General features: G+C 57.9%; 2 protein-coding genes across 5 annotated transcripts in view; one reads left to right on the top strand and one right to left on the bottom strand.

Annotated features, from left to right (window-relative positions):
- Positions 1-293: 293 nt before the first annotated feature.
- P2RX2 (purinergic receptor P2X 2) lies at positions 294-3,546 on the top strand. Of its 4 annotated transcripts, XM_047827790.1 has the most exons (12): positions 294-515; positions 642-777; positions 878-949; positions 1,057-1,132; positions 1,203-1,299; positions 1,458-1,538; positions 1,663-1,801; positions 2,203-2,333; positions 2,487-2,577; positions 2,694-2,759; positions 2,844-2,921; positions 3,081-3,546. In XM_047827790.1, exons 1-12 carry the CDS (start codon positions 340-342, stop codon positions 3,183-3,185), a joined length of 1,248 nt encoding a protein of 415 aa, XP_047683746.1. In that variant the 5' UTR covers positions 294-339; the 3' UTR covers positions 3,186-3,546. The 4 variants fall into 4 exon arrangements, with proteins under 4 accessions (XP_047683746.1, XP_047683745.1, XP_047683744.1 ...); XM_047827789.1 differs by having other exon boundaries at positions 2,844-3,546; XM_047827788.1 differs by having other exon boundaries at positions 2,694-3,546.
- A 2,097-nt stretch (positions 3,547-5,643) lies between these two features.
- The window catches only part of POLE (DNA polymerase epsilon, catalytic subunit), a 45,578-nt gene continuing 32,590 nt past the window's right edge, over positions 5,644-18,631 (bottom strand). Inside the window, exons 35-49 of the mRNA XM_047827787.1 lie at positions 18,479-18,585; positions 18,143-18,319; positions 17,837-18,060; positions 17,522-17,742; positions 17,029-17,233; positions 16,430-16,603; positions 15,340-15,465; positions 14,119-14,251; positions 12,556-12,748; positions 11,554-11,685; positions 11,220-11,413; positions 7,786-7,986; positions 7,445-7,570; positions 6,686-6,775; positions 5,644-6,552 (exon numbers count right to left, since the gene is read on the bottom strand). Coding sequence (XP_047683743.1) covers positions 6,439-6,552; positions 6,686-6,775; positions 7,445-7,570; positions 7,786-7,986; positions 11,220-11,413; positions 11,554-11,685; positions 12,556-12,748; positions 14,119-14,251; positions 15,340-15,465; positions 16,430-16,603; positions 17,029-17,233; positions 17,522-17,742; positions 17,837-18,060; positions 18,143-18,319; positions 18,479-18,585 — 2,417 coding nt within the window. The 3' untranslated portion in view covers positions 5,644-6,438. The remainder of the gene's footprint in view (positions 6,553-6,685; positions 6,776-7,444; positions 7,571-7,785; positions 7,987-11,219; positions 11,414-11,553; positions 11,686-12,555; positions 12,749-14,118; positions 14,252-15,339; positions 15,466-16,429; positions 16,604-17,028; positions 17,234-17,521; positions 17,743-17,836; positions 18,061-18,142; positions 18,320-18,478; positions 18,586-18,631) is intronic.

Here is an 18,631-nt window from a genome sequence, read left to right as displayed (position 1 = left end):
CCGTCAGACGCCGCCGGAGACGCCAGGAGGCCTGCGGAGCCTCGCCAGGTCTTCCTCCCGCGTCTCAACAATGTCCCCGCGGCTCCGTGTCCCGCCCCAGGGACGTGCGGGCCCCCGGGGCGGGTGGGGCGAAGGCCGCCGCCCGCGCTATGCCCGCGCCGGGCCCACCTGGAGACACCTGCCAGGTGCGCCCCCGCGCGCCCCAGGCCGCGCGGCCCGGCAGGGGTGAGGGGCGGGGCGCGCGAGGCCACGCCCCGGGGCGGTGCCGCGGGGCTCCCCTGCCCGCGCCCCGAGCCCGCAGGGTGCGCCCGCGTCGCGCCCCGGGCGGAGCTCCGGGCCATGGCGGCCGCCGAGCCCAAGCCCCCCGCGGGGGCGGCCGCGGCCGGGCGCCTGGCCCGAGGCTGCTGGTCCGCGTTCTGGGACTACGAGACGCCCAAGGTGATCGTGGTGAAGAACCGGCGCCTGGGCGTCGTGTACCGCGCGGTGCAGCTCCTCATCCTGCTCTACTTCGTGTGGTGGGTGCGGCGCGGCCGGGGGGGGGGGGGGGGGCGCGGGGCCTCGGCGCCTCGGGGCCCCGGGAGGCGGCGGCCGGCGGGGGGAGGGTCCCGGGTCGCCTCCAGCGCGGCCCTGTCGTCCCGCAGGTACGTGTTCATCGTGCAGAAGAGCTACCAGGACAGCGAGACGGGCCCCGAGAGCTCCGTCATTACCAAGGTCAAGGGCATCACCTTCTCCGAGCGCAAAGTGTGGGACGTGGAGGAGTACGTGAAGCCCCCCGAGGTGCGCCTGCCCGCCCCGCCCGCGGCCGCGCACCCCGGGACGGGACCGACCACCCCCTCTCTCTGAGCCTCGGCCGACCATCCCCTCTTTCTGAGCCCAGGGAGGCAGCGTGTTCAGCATCATCACCAGGATCGAGGTCACACCCTCGCAGACCCTCGGAACCTGCCCGGAGGTGAGGCCTGGTGGAGGGCAGCGCTGGGGCAGAGGGAGGGGCCCTGCCTGCCTGGTCAGCTTGCCCCAGAAGGCTCGGGGCCCCTGACCCAGGCGGCTCCTCCCTAGAGCGTGAGGGTTAGCAACGCCTCCTGTGACACAGACGAGGACTGCGTGGCGGAACAGCTGGACATGCTGGGAAGCGGTCAGTGCCTGCCGGCTGGGGGTGGGGCGGGGCGGGGCCCCTCGCCCCCTGAGCGTCCATCTGCCCGCAGGCCTGCGGACCGGGCGCTGCGTACCCTACTACCAAGGGTCGGCCAAGACCTGCGAGGTGTGGGGCTGGTGCCCGGTGGAAGACGGGGCGTCGGTCAGGTGCGCACGCCCAGTGACCCCACCTAGCTGGGACGCAGCTGACACCCCAGCACGACTCTATTTTGCTCCTTTCTCTCCTCACTGGCCAGGACTGGGGATGTGCCGGGGAGGGGTTCGGGGTGGGGGAGACTAAACACACCCAGTCTGTGCCTCCTCAGCCAATTTCTCGGCAAGATGGCTCCGAATTTCACCATCCTCATCAAGAACAGCATCCACTACCCTAAATTCCAGTTCTCCAAGTAAGAGCCACCAGGCTGTGGTGACCACGGGTCGGGATGGGAGCTACGTCCTGGGAATGTGGCGTTTGTGGGTTACAGAGCTTCTGCCTCCTCCCCACCTGATGTGGCTGGGCCCTGTCCTCAGAGGCAACATCGAGCACCGGAAGGACGGCTACCTGAAACGCTGCACATTCGATGAGGTCTCCGACCCCTACTGTCCCATTTTCAAGCTGGGCTTCATTGTGGAACAGGCAGGGGAAAACTTCACAGAGCTCGCACACACGGTGAGGCGGGCAGCCGAGGGAGTGGGCGGGCCAGCTCTCCTCCAGGTGCTGGCTCCTAGCTGCAAACGGAGGGTCTCCATTACAGCCAGTCCCCTTTGCGGTCTTGGCCAACCCTGGCCCTGTTCGGGCAAAGGAAAGAGAAACACAATCGGCCGACCGGTCTGGGCATGCATGGCTGCTGCTAAATTATTGACTCCTGGTCACACAGCTGGCCACCAGCATACCCTTGTGCTTCAGAAGCGGGCGGGGCGCTCGCCAGGCACTCCTGGCTCTCGGCCCTGAGCGGCCCGAGGTGCCCCAAGATGAGTGCCCCGTGCACAGTCTCAGGGCAGGACCCACGGCTCTTGGGGGTCCTCTGTGCAGCCTCCCTGACACCCATCCCTGTGCCCACTTCTGGGCAGGGTGGTGTCATCGGGGTCATTATCAACTGGGACTGTGACCTGGACCTGTCAGCATCAAAGTGCAACCCCAAGTATTCTTTCCGGAGGCTTGACCCCAAGCACGTCCCAGCCTCGTCTGGCTACAACTTCAGGTACCTTGGCCTTGGGACACCTGGGTCCTCATCTGCCCTGGCTGTGGTGGCTCTAAAAGAACAGGGCAGGTGCTCCAAGGTCCAGGGGAGCTTCCCATCTTGGGTGATGGGTGGGTGCCCGCCACCATGCTCCTCAGGGTCATGCTGTCCCAGGTTTGCCAAGTATTACAAGGTAAACGGCAGCGCCACCCGCACGCTCATCAAGGCCTATGGGATCCGCATCGACGTCATTGTGCATGGACAGGTAGGCCAGCCTGCTTTGCCCAGGGCCCAGCGGGCACGGCCTCATCTCCCCCACCCTCCCTTGAGCCCCACCTGCCCCGGACCCAACAACCATCTAAGGCAGCCTCCTCTCCCAAGGCAGGGAAGTTCAGCCTGATTCCCACCATCATTAATCTGGCCACAGCACTGACCTCCATCGGGGTGGTAAGGAGATGCATGCTGGGCATGGGGGGGCTTGGGTGTGGGGGGGGTCTCCTGGGCCCTCACGTGTCGGTCTTGCTGGCCCAGGGCTCCTTCCTGTGTGACTGGATCTTGCTGACGTTCATGAACAAAAACAAGGTGTACAGCCATAAGAAATTCGACAAGGTGTGCACACCCAGGCGCTCCTCTGGTAGCTGGCCTGTGACTCTGGCTCTTGTTTTGGGCCAGGCTCCTCCCCCACCCTGTCCCTGCTCTGCAGACCCAGGCCAGTCCCTGGCTGCCCCGCCCCCATGGCCTTGCCCTGCCTCTGCCCCTTCTGAGCAGATGGCCGACACCCCTGAGCAGACTGTGGGACCAGAGTTGTGTGCCTCCGAGCCTTCCCGGCAGGACTCCACACTCACGGACCCCCGAGGTTTGGCCCAGCTCTGAGCCCACCACATGACTTCCATCATGCTGTGTCCAAGGCGGGCCTGATGGGGTCCTGAAGTCTGGTCCCAAGACCAAGCCGCCAGCTCCCCTGGGCCCTGCCCATGCACCTCAACACGCTCTGAGAAACTGGGAACGAAGACCCCCCGCGCAACCGGGCAGTGGGCGGGCACGAAGTGGGTGGCACCGGATCCTGGCTGGCCCCCCAATGTCCCCGGGGCCTGGAGGAAGGGGTAAACTCCTGCCTCCTCCTCCTCCCTAGCTGGCCTCCTCACAAACTTCTCACCCCTCCCCACCCAGACCCTTTGCTTGCTTCATAGCCAAGAAGTCACATACCCAGAGTCCAATAAACCTGTGTCCAGAACCTCTGGCCTCATTTTTTGGGAGAAGCATCTTGAGGTCCTGAAGACACAGGCAGTAGAGGGTCCTCGCGCATGGGAGCTGTGGGTGCGTCTGGTCTGGTCTGTCCTCTAATCAGCCTGGGTGCAGACTGCATGTTGTGTCCAAGCAGGGGGACAGGGGGGCAGGCAGAGACTGGGTGTATGAGGAACCCAGCACCTGCCCTTCAGTCAGCTTGCTTACCAACCTCCTGGGGTGGGGGGTGGGGGGGGTGATCCCAGACGCACCCTCAAAACATGTGAAAGGATGGGGACTCTGGAGGAAGGAAGACAAGGGGTAGGTGAGGGAACTTGAAACAAGGACCCAGGCGGGGCAAGAAGTTGGTGCTGGGGGAGGGGGATGGTCATGGTGAGGTTGAGGGGGAGCACAAGCCAGCAGATAACTAGTTACCACACCCTCAGATGCCACAATGGTCATTATATTCAGTGGCGCTGCCTGGTGCCTGTCTGGCCAGGCCCCCCTCCCCCAGGGGCCGCCAGAACTTGGCCGGGTGGCAGTTCCCTTAGCAACACGGATGGTGAGCACACAGGTCTATGGCAGCACATGCTGTGCTTTGCACAGACTCCCTCAGCCAGGATCCCTCTTCTGAGGTTGAGCGATAGCTCAGGGGGTCCCCATGTCCAAATCATGCTGGCAGGTGGCCAGAGCTGGCCATCTCACCTGCCCACACCCAACAGGGGGGCCAGCAACGGCACACACCTGAGAAGCACCCCCCCCGCCGCCACGGCCACCTTGAGGTGAGAATTCCTCAGTCACCCAAATGCCTGCAATACCCTGTCTGGTTCCCTGATGTCCAGTTTTGAAGAAACTGGCTTTTCCAGTTGGGCCTGGGCTGCAGCTCAAGAACCATGGCCAGGGGTTCAGGTTTCCCATTCCCAAGCACGAGAGTGACCCCAGGACCCTTTGCTGTCCCAAATGCTCCAATCCCTAAGCTGGCCTCTGAGGGACCCACCCGGCACCCTCTGGCCCTGTTGTAAGGACAGGGAGTGGTATGCAGGCCCCCAGCCCCTCCCCTCTCCTCTCTGGGGACATCTCTGCTCTCTGCTGCACTTCCAGGAAGCCTAGTTAGCTCCCCTCCCCATCCCAGCCCTAATTTGATTTGATCTCCATCTGGGGGCTGATGCAGGCTCTGTCCACCTTCCAGCCAGTGTCAGGTTTCTCGTGGCCACAGGGCCTGGGCACACCCGGAGCACAGGACCCAGGAGCCAACGCACCCAGTTGCAACAGAGGTCAGTCTTCCTTCTGTCCTCGCACAGACACATGTAAAAATTTTCAGGAATGCCGAATCCAAAGAGTAAAACTGAAGTTAAAGTGTAAAATACTAGGAGATACTTGGAGAAGTCACGCAGCAATGATGAACTCGAGCCGGGCCCCAGAGCGGACGCTGGCCCACGGCTTCCGTACGGCCTCCCTGGAGGCTGCCCATTTGGGGTCTGAGTTTATGATTCAGTTAGCCTGTGTGTTGCCTTGCCAACCTGGCCATTCTTCTTTTTCCGCTTCCAGTCTCATTTAGTTAAAAATGAATCGTGAGGCACCTGGTGGCTCGACTCTTGATTTTGGCTCAGGTCATGATTCCAGGGTTGTGGGGTCGAGTTCCGTCAGCGGGGAGCATGGAGCCTGCTTAAAATTCTGTCTTTCATCCTCTGCCCCTCCCCCACCCCGCTCACGCTTCCTCTCTAAAATAAAAAAATAAAACCTAACTACTAAAATGAAGTGTGGAGTTGGGTCTTTTGTGCTGGGGCAGGTGACGACAGAGGGACCAGCTCAGCAAAGTCTTCCTGAGGTCACTGGGACGCAGACTCCCCTGTCTGGGCCTCCCCCCCTTTTCCAGCCCCACCATAGGGTCAGCAAAGAGTGAGGTCCCACATCTCCGCGCTGCACCGGCTCTCTGAAGAAACTGGTGGCAAGTGTCCAGGTTTAAAGGGGCCATGGTCCCGACTGACCCTCTCTGCAGGTGAGGGCTGCTGACCCTGGGCGTGCATGCCCCGAGTGGCCCCTGGAGGATGGGCAGGCCCGCAAGGGTCGGAGGTCTTGGACTCTGAAGCTAAAAAGCCAGAGCAGATCCGCTAGAAGCCCAACAAAACTGCTGCTGCTGTTTTATTCCCGTCTCTTCCCCCGACCAGATCCCTCAAAGCGGAAGGAAAAAACCGACTGTCTTGCACGTGAAGGATTTCCCTATAAACCCAAGTGCTAACAGATAACATTAAAGCCTGTGACAAACACATGCATCCTCCCACCCATGTGCGGCAATCTGAGCCCGGTGCTCGTGTCTGTCCCCACCCCCACCTGCAGGTTCAGAGGGCAAGGGTGCCACACCCGATTCCAGATCTTGCTGCTGCAGACAAGGTGACTGCCATGATGCAGGCCCCACCCCTGCAGACCCTACACTGACCAGGAAGTCTCCAGACAAGAAGCCTAAGTCCTGGGAACTCATTGTGGGAAAGATGTCCAGGTCCCCTCAGGGTTTGGCTCCGGATTCCCTGGAACAGGCCCACATCCTGCTGGCATCCAGCTATGAGACCGTCTCCGTGGTCACAAGTGATGAGAAATAAGGGCTGCAAACCCCACTAGTCATCACCAGACAGAAGACCCCCTCAACAGCAGAGGAGAGAGTGACAGAGCGGGACCGCAGGGAGGGCTGTCTACTCAGCAGGAACCGCCCTGGAGACCCCTCTCAGGCCAACAGTGGGCTGCCCTGACCACAGCTGGCAGCCTAGGCAGCCCCAGGTGGAGCCACTTCCTGCTCTGGCTGGCTTGTGCTTCTCTATGTGACCTGCTCCTTTTCTTCGGTGCTCCATCCTGGCCAGGGTCACAAGTCTGGAAGTCAGGGCAGGGAATGGGGTCGCTGCTCGACTCGCTAATGGTCCAGCTGAAGGTTCTTCTGCAGCAGCCACTCCAGGGTCTCCATGAGGTACGACATGCCATAGTGCTGGGCGATGTTCTGGAAGATTCTAATCTGGTCCATGAAGACCTGCAGAAATGACCAGAGGAGGCACAGGGATGCAAGGCACAGGCTCGGGCGTGTAGGGAGAGAGGCAGATGGCAGAGACCAGAAAGGGCAAATGGGAGGGGGGGGGCAGCCAGGCCAGCCGTGGGACCCCCACCTTGGTGCGGATGGTGAGGGCGAAGTCCCCGGCACAGCTGCAGTACACAGGCATGTTGGTCTCCTTCACACCCCGGCACTTGAGGCAGATCTGCAATGAGGAGCAGCCCTGGTCACCAGTGTCCCCTTCTGGGCCTGTGGTGGCCAGTGGTAGCCAAGAGCTCGGCATGCCCACCCACCCCATGGCCTTCAACTCAACCAGGAAAGACCAATACTTTGTAACGGGATTTATCCAAACATGCCAGCTGCTTCCTAACACCTTCCCGGGGGGGCGGGCGGCACTGCACCCTTGCCTCTGAGTCCCAGGGACCTCACCCCTGTGCCTTCCTTGGGTCTCCCTATTCCATCAGAGCAGATGTGGGCTGTTCCCTGCCTGGGCCCCGACACCCCTTCACATCCTCTCGTCAAGAATACCCCTCTATCTAATGCTGACAACGTCCCTGTTTCTCTCTCTCTTCCCTGTTTGTTGTCTTTACACTTGCCATGACTCTCACACTCCATCCTGCTCACCAGCTACCCTCTTCCATTACAACAAAAGGTGCATGGAGCCAGCACCCGCCCCTGCAGGGGCCCCAGAGATGTGTGACAAGGAGTCAAGAGGAGCCCTGATCCAAGGGCTGGCCACCTCAGAGCACTGAGTCGGGACTTGAGAACTGTGCACACCTGTGGCTTCTCGGGGTGCAAATCGCTCATCAGGAAGCCCTCTGCCCGCTGGAGAAGGGGCTGGGGTGGAGTCCCCCACGCCAGGCCTGCCACTCACCAGGTCCTGCAGAGTGAAGGCCATCAGTTTCTTCTGCACGGCTTCCACCAGGGCCATCTCGATGACTGATGAGTCATAGGCAACCAGGCAGTTGGAGCAGAGCCACTGAGGCAGCACAGCCCCGTCCTAGGCAGGGGAGGAGGGGGCCGGGTCAGCGGTCCGCCCAGCCTTCCTCGGCAGCCAGGGCTTCCCAGGGGCTGGGCAGGGACCGTGCGGAGCCAGCTGGGGAGCCGGGGGGAGGGGGCTGCCGGCCCGCACGCACCACCGTCACCGCCACCGTCTATCAGGACACCGCACCGGCACACAGGAAAGGTGTCTGAGAGCCTCCCGGCCCCGCCCACCTGAGAGAAGGAGGGCTCTTTGCACAGGTCCAGGTCCCGGCAGAAGTTACAGCTGCGGCAGATGACCTCAGGGAGCACGTAGGAACGGCAGGGGTCTCGGAACTGGGCCTCCTCTGAGAACTCGCCAACGTCCACCAGGCGCAGCAGGTCCCGGTTCAGCTTGTTCACCTGGTTCGTGATGTTCGTGTCCAGAGACAGAACCTACAAAGAACAGAGCATCAGTGATGGCCTCGCGGGCCGGCCTCTATCGGGAGCGGAAAAGCCTGCAGCGGACTCTTCGGGCTGCAGCTTCTCAGCGCCGCGCCCTCCTTCTCCCGCTGGCAGTGAGGGGGGCTTCCTCAGTGCGGCCCTGCGAGCAGGTTCCCGTCAGCTCCGGGGGACGGGGGCACTACGTGCTCTTCCTGTCGTCCTTCCTGGCTCCCTCCTCCTCAAGGACAGGAAGTCCTAAATCTGCGGGGCCGCGCGGCCTCATCGGCAGAGTGTGTGCTCTCAGCCCCGACGGTGGGGGTTCCCGTGCCAGCCTGGAGCCCGCTGGGAAGCCTGGCTCTCGTGGTGGTGCCTGCGGAACCACAGGTGGGGTGTCTCCGCCTTTTGTCCACAATGGAGAGGACAGGACAGGACAGACCTCTTTAGAGGTCCCTCCCACCCCTGAAACTCTAGTGTCCCAGCTCAACACCAAGAGCACCACAGAACCAAAGCCCTCTTGGAAGACACTTTTGGGGGAACTACTTATGTTCAGATTCGAAGCCCGCCACCCCAGCCAGCGAGACAAGTAGATTTCGGCAAAGCAGGTAAGTTTGCAAGTATGTATCACGAGGAGCGACAGCCTGTTAGTATGAAGCTGTTTGCTCAAAACATACAGTTTATATATCTCCATTATAAAACAAAACTGGATTGAATTAAAGAGCAAAACAAAGAGAAAAGATTTCACTGGTAAATTGACCAAACGTTAAGCAAAAAAAAAAAAGTATTCGACACAGTATCTTCCAGGAAACACAAAAGGGAAAACACTTCTGGCTCGTTTATGAGGCTATCATCATCCTGATACCAGAGACAGCACAAGAAAACAGCAGACCAACCACCATCATGTGCACTCAAAAATCCTCAACAATACCAGCAAATTGAACCCACCAATGTATAAAAAGCATGATACGTCACAACCAAGTGCGATTTACTCCAAGAATACAAGCAAGGCTGGATTAATATTTAAAAATCGGTGTCATGTCCAGATGGCCATCAGACATATGAAAAGATGCTCAACATCACTCATCATTAGGGAAATACAAACCAAAATCACAATGACGTATCCCCTCACAGCTGCCAGAATGGGCAAAATAAAAAAACACAAGACATAACAAATGTCGGTGAGGATGTGAAGAAAAGGGACTCTCTTACACTATCGCTGGGAATGCAAACTGGTGTAGCCACTCTGGAGAATAGTACGGAAGTTCCTCAAAAAGTTAAAAATAAAATTACGCTCTGATCCAACAATTCCACTACTATTTACTCAAAGAATAAGCAAACACTAATTCAAAAAGATATATGCACCCCTGTGTTTACTGCAGCATTTTTTGCAATAGCCAACTTACGGAAGCAACCCAAATGTCCACGGATAAACGAATGGACAAAAAAGATGTGACACAAGATACAAATATCCATGTATCTCTATATATATTAGCAGTGAACAACCGGAAACCGAAGTTTTAAAAAGTCAGTGCTATTACGATGGCACCAAACAGCCTGAAAACCTTAGGTGCAAATACTGAAAACCCCAAACACTGATGAAGAAAATCAGAGGCGACCTAAATAAATGGAAAGAGATAGTGGTTCATGAATCAGGAGTCTCAACACTAAGATGTTGTGGGTGCCCAGGTGGCTCGGTCAGTGAAGCGTTCATTGGACTCCTGATTTCAGCTCAGGTCACGATCGCATGTTCATGAGTTTGAGTCCCACGTCGGGCTCTGCACTGACAGTGCACAGCCTGCTTGGGATTCTCTCTCATCTGCCCCTCCCCTCCTTGTGCTTCTGCGCCCTCTCTCAAAAAAAATAAATAAACATTAAAAAAAACCCAAGATGTTAATTCTCCCTAAGTTAATCTATAGATTAAAATGATTCTAGGGATACCTAGGTGGTTCAGTTGGTTGAGTGTCCAACTTCAGCACAAGTCATGATATCATGGTTTGTGGGTCCCAATCCACACAGAGCCCACTTTATTTCTTCTGTGCCCCTCCTCTCCCTCTGTCCCCCTCTCCCTCTCTGCACCTCCCCAACTTGCGACCGCGTGGAGGACAGCATGTACACTCTGTGTGCCATGAAAGGAGCCAGACCTAACCGGCCACATAATCCACAACGTGGGATTCTGGAAGAGGTGGTCGTGCAAGGGCAGATCAGTGGTTCGGGGGGGGAGTTAGCTCAGGTGGAGACCGTTTGAACCTGCCCGCAGCACAGCCCCATCGCTCTGTGAAAGCTTGAACAACTCACTGCACAGACTGAATGTGACTGGGTCAACTTTAGAGAGTGCACGGACATCGGACAGACAGATCAGCGCGTGGCAGGGGTGGGTGCGATGTTTGCGGAACGGTGAAACGCCCTGCGTCCTGCCTCTGCCACGACTCACAGAACACACACCCACAATGGTGAAATCTCACCGTACGTAAGCTATACCTGAGTAAAAATAAATTTTAAAAACCCTGGAGTCTAACAGAAGAATAAAATGGCAAACTAAACTATTTCTGCACCACAACCAGAAGTCACCTGATCCTGGAGCATCCTGTAACTGAATGCCCAGGAAAGTGCTCTCTGAGGGGTGACACCTGCACAGTCGCTATCTGGTAATATTATCCCATCGCTGACTCCGCCCGCCTTTCCCAGAAAGCATTTAGCATCCGAGCAAGCTCTCCTCTGTGATTTCACCACAGCCTGCTCATTGTGGGAGACTGTTCCTGGTCCCGGCCCTTGGCCCCACCAGATCCACAAGCACCGCCATTTCACAGCTCGCCCACTCAGCAGGTGCCTCTCACCAGCACCCCCAGACCATCCTACCCCAGGGCCTTTGCACCCTCAGGTTCTTCTTCAGGTCCGCACACGGCTGGACCCTCCTGCTCAATGTGGTCTCAGGCCCCAACTTCCTCATCTACCCTGCCCTTCTGAGGGCACCTCAGCCCGCCTCCCCTCTCTGGGCTCACCTGTCCCTGACTGACTTGTCCTCGCCCTCACTGGAGCACAGGCTCCGTGAGGACAGGGGGGGCTCTGGTCTCCTCCCACTTCTAGCCCCAAATGCCTCACACAGCAGATGCAAGGCATGAGCAGTGAGAGTTCGTGGAATCAACAAGACTGTACTCCTGGCACCCTCGCTTCCCACACACACTGACACTCTTGTGAGTGCTCGCATTAGCGTTAAGCATCTCTGCCCCGCACACGTGTCGCGGCCTCACCTTGCACACGTATTTGATGAACTCCAGCGCAGGGTTATTGAGCAGCAAGTGAGAACCAGGGAGGACAGGGAACATTTTTGAGAGCTCAGTGGCGTTCCGGGAACCCGTGACTTTCTTCTGAATCTTCTGAGTGATGGTGAAGAAGTTCTGAGTGAGTTCATTTGCCACGTAATCTTGAGAGAAGGTGATCACTCCTGGGAAGGAAAGGGATGCGGCACATGCTCCCCATTTTGCAGTGATAAGGACACTAAGGGAAGGACACGGGGACCCCCAGAGCAGAGGGCTCAGGTTCTAGGGACAGAGGGGTGGCCTCAGGCAGCAAGGGGGTGCTCACCAGGAAGGGCTCCGGCCACCGCCTGGGCCTCTTGGGAGAGCTGGCTGGGCCCCCTCCTCCGCAGGGGGGTGCTCCCCGGGACACTGCGCCTCAGCTCCTCCTTCATGCTGTGGTACACGGCCACAATGTATGCTGCAGAGACAGGCCACAGGCCTTGAGAGTCAGGACCCAGGGGGCCCTGTGGCCGGTCAGACCTCCAGCCAGCCTGGGCTGAAATATCATTACTAGTCGTGACTCTTGGCTGCATTTGGACGAGCCAAAATCAATTGGAAAAATGGGAATAAGCAGGGCACTTACTGAGGCCCAAGTCCAAGTGCACCTTAGTAGGGAGAGTGCCGTGTAAGCCACACTCACCAACCTTCCTGCCGCACGGTGACACAGTGACAAAACATGGCTCATAACAAACACAAGTCTAGGCTCCTGGTGTCGGCACGCCTTCTGAGGTAGCCCCCCAGGAGTTTCAAAAGAGAAGTAGAGAGAGACTCAAGGGCGAGCACACATGCAGTTATAAACGAAACCACCGCTGTGGCTGCACACCGCTACGTCTGAGTGGTGTTCCCGGCCCTCGCCACCTGCTCTCCCCTAATGACGAGCTCTGTGTGACAGAGTGTAACGTATACACTTTGTGTGCATGTGATCTCAGACACCCTGGTTTGTCAACACCGAACCTTTATTAACACTGCACCTCTAGACCCAAGTCAGATACAGAAGATTCTGACACAGAAGTTGAGCCTCAAAGACCAGCCAGTGGGCAACTGATTCAGGAAGTTTCCAACCTTCTGTACTTGGTGTTTGCTTTTACTTGCTCTGTGTGCACACGCAAGTCCTGGGACTTGCGGACACGCCCCAGGGCAGAGGACAGGGGTCCAGCCCCGCAAGGCCGGCACAGCCAGTGCACGCCCACCAGACTTGACTTCCCCTTTACCTCCTTGCTATGCAAACACGCCAGAGCCACATCACTCCCACCGCCAGACTCCCACGCAAGCTAGCGGGCCGGCTCACCCGAAACGATCATGAGGAAGTAGCTCTGGCAGGAGGCTGCCTGTGGCAGGAACTGCACGATGTTCCAGTTGTTTTCCAGCATGTCCTCCACGTCGGGCTCCTGGGCACCTTCCTCCTCCTCCTCTTCCTCCCCACCTTCCTCCTCCTCCTCCTCCTCCTCCTCCTCCTCTCTGCCTTCTTTTCGGGAGTCTTGCTGTAACACAGATGCAACACACCTGAGTCATTCTACACCTGGGTCTACTGACCCCTTGTGCTTCGTGAGATGCTCATCGAGTCGTTCCACATCCCTGAGCCTGAGTCAAAGTCCCGCAGGATGGCTCTAAGGACGAGGCCACTTAGGAGATGAAGCTGCTTAGGTAACGCACCTGGTGTGTACTCAGCAAATGCTGACCGTGATTCTCCCTTTGTTCTTCCAGTGAATTCACTTCAGAATTCTTTAGCTCCCACCTCCCAGGTAGGGAAGATTCACGAGTGGGTGACCTTGGGTGACTAGATCTCTTGTCTGAATCCCACACGTCCTGGGACGGTGACAATCCTACCCGAGGGGCCCTACTGCAGATATCTCCCGCACGACCAAATTCCCCTCCCAGTGGCGCCTTCCACGTCAACGTGTGAACTCCGGCATCCCCCACACCCTTCAAGCAGCATCCACTGCCTTCTCCTGATTCAGCTACGATACCTGCACTTCCCTCCCATCGAGGTCTCCACAGACCTCCTGTCCCAGCACTGAGGACGGCCGGACCTTGTGCACACGCCACACACCCTGGCCAGGCTTGGCTCCTCTCACCCTACACGTGCTCTCCTGCCCCATCCATCTTATCGTAGGCGCGTGGCTCCACACCCCTGGGTGCACCCACACCCCCAGGTGTCACCTCCATCCATTCCATTGGCTTGTACACTCCACCTTCAAAACTCACCCAAGTCCTTCTCCCAGACTCCACCCTGCCCCCCACTCTCCCCTGGGCGGATGCTAACTGGGCTCCTACTGAAGCCTTGATCTCCTACGCTGTTGTCGACAACACGGGGCCCTAGTGGAGGCCCTGACGTGCTCCTGATCAGGGTCTCTTTGTCACTAAAAGCCAAGACTCCAACTCGGCCTTTGGGCCCAAGGAGGCTGCCTGTGGCGGAACCGTACGATGTTCCAGTTCTTCTCCTGGCTGCTCTGTGCTACCCGTGACCCCCGCCCAGCCCTGCTCTGTTGTCATGGCTATGCTGACACTGCACCCCCGGCCCAGTTCTTCATTCCCTGCTTGCCTGTCCCCTCTTTAGAGGCCTCTGTGACGGTCCCACCTAAGTCAGCCCCCTGCCCCACAGCCCGCTCTCTGCCCTCCCTCAGCCCCTACCGTTGCCAGTGCTGCACGTTCCCCATCTGCCCATTTGCTCACCTCTTCCCTCACAGATCCCCCCGGGGGCAGCACGCTCTTGCGGGAACGGCTGCAGGATGGGGCCCAGAACTGGGCCAGGCGCTGGACCCATGAGCACCAAACATGTGCAAAGAGACAAAGACGGGCCCCAAAGCTGTCTCAGACCCCAGCCTGGGCTCTCCAGACTGTGACATCTTACCTGTCCACAGTGAATACTAGATGGGACGTTTCCTTTGATTCCACCATAGTTAGAGGGATCCATCCAGAGAAGAAACTCCCAGCACCGAGAGAAAGAAATCGTCAAGGAATGGAAGATCTCTTTGGAATGGACGCTGAAAAGAAGCCAAATAGAAACTGCTTACATGAAATCATTTTTTTCTCCACTCTCCTCCTTTTATTTTCGTACCTGCTTACCCTTCACGTCTTAACAAAAACTTAACGGTGGATTCAAACTATATCAGCCCTCCAACTTTCCAGAGGACGTGATAAACCCGACGCTAAGGCGACTTCTGCACCAAGCAAGAGGGAGCGGCAGGGACCCGTGCTGAGGGACCAGAGAAGCAAGAGTCCCTCTGTGTGCAAGGAGACTACACAGAGCAGGGACAAGGACCGCTGAGTGCCCGCTCCCACCGCTGTCCGAGAGCCTCAAGACTCACAAGGTGCCCAGGGCTGCACTCACAGCAATCTTGCTTCCCCAGTGAGCAACAGTGAGCTCTAGACTAAACATGGCTCTGGCCCAGCCTACCTATAAATCACAAAAAATGCTCAAAAGGCCAATGTGTTTCCAAGTAAGAAAGCTCTAGAACATCTACAGAAGAATAAAACGCCAAGGTATCCATGAGACAAGGCATTCACATGTGTTCACAACTGCCGGCACCCACTGCGGTATCACCAGGCTCCCAGGCAATGCGGAATCGGGAGAAAAACCTACCACTGAATACAAATCAGAACTGACACAAGTGTTTTACTGAGCAAAGCAGGACACTGAAATGGTTATTGACCCCGGATTCTAGTCACAAAGCTAGAGGAAAGACAGAGCAGGCTCAGCAGACTCTAGGAATACTAAGACCCAGCTAGGCTTACAGACACGTGAGAGGAAAACCACCCTGGACGGGATGAACGGCAGACTAAACACTGCAGGAAAGGATTAGCAACTTTAAGGACACAACAAAGGAAATTACCCAAAAAGAAACACAGAGAGAAATAAAACTTTCAAAACAGATCTAACTATAATTCTATACCAGCAACGAGATCTCCCAAAAATAAAGGTACAATAAAGGCTTCTTCGGACATCCAGTGGCAGAAAGAATTCATTACGAACAGGTCCATGCTACGAGTGATTTACAGGAAGTCCCTCAGCAGAAGGGAAAGGACACCAGATCAGAACACAGAGGGAGGCAGAATTCTAGAAATGTAACACCTGTTGGTGATGTACTCCACGTAGGCGATGGCGTCTGCGACCCGCCGCTTCTTCGTGCAGAGGATGATGCGGTTGAAGTTGGCATAGACGACAGAGGACCCCAAGCGCTTGAACTCAGCGATGAGCCTGTAGACCAAGGTCACAATCACCAGTCGCGATGCCACAGAGGACACCACAAGACATCATGGGAAAACAAGCTAAGGATCCTAAACGAAAAAGCTATTCTAAATATGCCTGAAATCCAGACGCAACAGAGTGAAGATTTCTCAGGGCAAAACAAATACTTGCTTCTTTCATAAACAAAGCCAAAGAGAATCAAAAACAGGAGAAAACATGCTATCACATCACACAAAAATGGCTAATTTTTACGTAGAAACAACTCATATAAATCACTGAGGAAAAAAACCAACAAAACTACAGAAAAATGGACAAAGGATATAAAAAGAAAGTTCAAATTCACTTATGAGTACTGCAGAGCAAGAGTACACTGGGTTAGCACTTCACCACACGAGGCCGGCCCCAGTGTCTGCCGTGCTGGTGGGGCTGCGGACACACATTCTCAGCCTCTGTTGGACACACAAACAACTGTACAGCTTCCACGGAGAGCGCTTTGTCGCTAAGAATCAAATTAGCGTTTTCCTATCCAGTCAAGAGATCTATCAAACCTGCACCAGTGCTTTTGCTAGAGATTATTCCAGAGATGTGTTCCCGTGACCTTGGGCACAAGGCCATTCTTGCTTGGTGATCTGTAACAGCCTGAGTTCTGGAAGCAGCCCGAGTGCCCATTAGGATGATACATCCACACATGGGTCTCCAATATCTGCTCTTAACTACAGGTGCAGAACACACACACAGGGCATGAGGACTTGTGCCAACAGGACGCAGAAAGACCCCAGCACACGGCACACCTGTGCAGGATGCTGAGCAGGCTGGGACAGCAGCTAAGCACTCCCTGGGACCTTTACCGCCATGGACCACTAGCCCGGGGCGTCGGCCGGCCATTCCTGTGGATTTGGGGACTGGGGGGGGGGGGGGGGGGGGAGGGGGCTGGGGTCAGCAGGGCCTGGAGCAAGCCGCTGGCAGCACTCACTGCAGGAAGAGCTTCTTCATCATGTTGTGGAGCGTGCGGTGCAGGGCGGGGTCGTGCAGCAGCGAGGATGGGGACCGGAGCCAGCGGTAGAAGTGCATCACCTGGTTGTCAGCGTAGATATTGCGGTACTGTGTGATCTCCTTCACCCAGCCCACCACCATGCTCTTCAGGATCCTGGAAGAAAGGCATGGAGGGTGGCCCTTCGTCCCTGATACCAGCTTCCCCCTGTTGTGCTGTCACCTCTGCCCCCTCTCCTCACTGTCCAAACCCTATCGCTGGGCCCTCATGTGCGCCCTCAGGCCTCACTCTGCACTCAACGCCTACAACACACCAATGGCCACACGAAGGGGCCAGAATGGTGCCCGGAGGGCAGCAAAGCCCAGCGACTGGAGGAAAGAGCTTGGTCCCATATGGGGTGCTGGTTCTGCCGCCCTGGGGGAGAGAAGGCCCGGTGACAACGTCTTAGCTCTTAGTTTTCCAAAACGAGGGCAGAGGATAAATAGGTTTCTAATGTTCCTTCTAAACCCCAAGCCCAGCCATCCTGCCTAGGGAGAGGACTGGGCACACGAACAAAAGGCCAGGCTGTGCTCTCAGGGCACCTGAACGTGCTGGAGCAGAGGGCTGTCTCATCGTAGCTGGCCGGGGTGCCGGCGGCCTGATTGCCGGTGATCATGTCCTCCAGGGAGGCCTGCTGGATCACGTCGAAGCTGATGCCCACGCTGTCAGCCCCTTCCATGTCATTGATGTGGTGGGACTGCAAGATGGTGTTGACGGCCAGGTTCTGGATGTCCAGCTCCACGCACACTGCACACAGAGACACCCCTGTGGTGCCCGTGGGCCGACTGCAGCAAGTGCTACCTCAGGAAACACACCGCTCCCGGGGCAGCCGGGCTGGCCGACAAGCCTGTCACTGAGCGACTAAAGAGCCCAGCCCCGCTCGTCCCACACCCACGGATGCTGCTGCAGGCTCAGTGCCCACACTGTCACGGCCGAGCGCGGGGCATCCGCCACTGGGCGTTCCCGCCACCACAGAATGGCAACGCGTGGCGGAAACGCCAGCAGCCGGGGACCCCCGGTGCCTCAAGCACCTACGCGTGGAGTAGCAGCCCGGACAGTTGATCTCCACGCTGGCCTGGTCGTCGAACTCCATGACGAGGCGATTGTCGTCGGCCTCCTTGCCGCCCAGGTCAGGGCGCGCCGTGGGGGACAGCCAGAGCAGGTGGTTGTGGCGCTGCAGGTGGCGGGCAAAGAAGAGGTCGGAGCCGAAGGTGGAGATGTCTTCGGGCAGGTTCCCAATGGGGATGTGGAAGTACCTGCAGAGGGCACGGGGTCAGCCCCAGGGAAGGGACGGACGAACCGGGAACAGCCAGAGCCCAGAAACGGAGAAATGCCCTCCACTCCCCTCACCTGCTCATCTCGAAGGCCTGGGACAGGCAGGTGTCCAGGTTGAGGTAGTGGCGGATCATGCGCCGGGCACCGAGGCGCTGCCAGTCCAGGACTCCATAGCTGACCCTATCAGCCACGCGGACCGGCACCAGCGGGAAGTCCTCCAGGACGGGCACCTCGCCAGCCAGCCTCTTCAGCTCCCAGTTGGACTGAACAGCGATGAGTGTGGGCCCACGGCGCTCCTCCTGGACGTAAGGGAAGCAAGCGGCTGGCGGGGAAGGGGCGTTGGGGGGAGGGGCTCACACACAGAAGCCCCACCCCACTCACCTTGTAGGCCAGCAGGAAGCGCTGGATGGCTCTGCAGATGGTTTTCAAGTCGGTTTCAGCCCGAACTTCAAAAGTGTGTTTGGGGGGAGGCAGGAGCTCGGGGCCCACCTTCTCCATCAGGAGGCTGTGCTCGGCGGTGTACAGGGCGCTGAGGCTGGGCATCTGGTTGCTTCGCACCTGGACAGTGGGGGCCGTGTCAGCCCTCTCCCCACGCAGGTGCTGCCGCAGGAACCCCTTTGTGGCTCCACTTCAAAAGCCATCACCACAGGCACCGGGGGCAGAGGCCCGTCCCGCCCAGGGGCCTGTCCCTCCCTGAGCCCCTCGCCAGGAACTCACGGTGTCCAGCACGAACACAGACGCCCTGCGCTGGGAGGGCACAAACAGGCCAAAGAGCGCCTTGTGGCCTTGCGCGTGGTGGTACAGGTAGAGGTGGCGGATGCTCCCTGCAGGGCAACACGGCCGTCACCCCGACGTGCGTGGGAGGCCGGG

This window comes from Prionailurus viverrinus, chromosome D3 (genome assembly GCF_022837055.1).
Source record: "Prionailurus viverrinus isolate Anna chromosome D3, UM_Priviv_1.0, whole genome shotgun sequence".
In the NCBI taxonomy this organism is placed as follows: Eukaryota; Metazoa; Chordata; class Mammalia; order Carnivora; family Felidae; genus Prionailurus; species Prionailurus viverrinus.
Note: the sequence above shows the minus strand (reverse complement) of the source record. Positions and strands in the feature narration are given on the sequence as shown.

Bases quoted from the DNA above. Each gene is read 5' to 3' on its own strand.
- P2RX2 (XM_047827788.1), top strand. From the start codon at position 340: ATGGCGGCCGCCGAGCCCAAGCCCCCCGCGGGGGCGGCCGCGGCCGGG. The intron at 516-641 runs GTGGGTGCGGCG...GTCGTCCCGCAG, and splicing joins ATCCTGCTCTACTTCGTGTG to GTACGTGTTCATCGTGCAGA. The intron at 2,578-2,693 runs GTAGGCCAGCCT...TCCTCTCCCAAG, and splicing joins ACGTCATTGTGCATGGACAG to GCAGGGAAGTTCAGCCTGAT.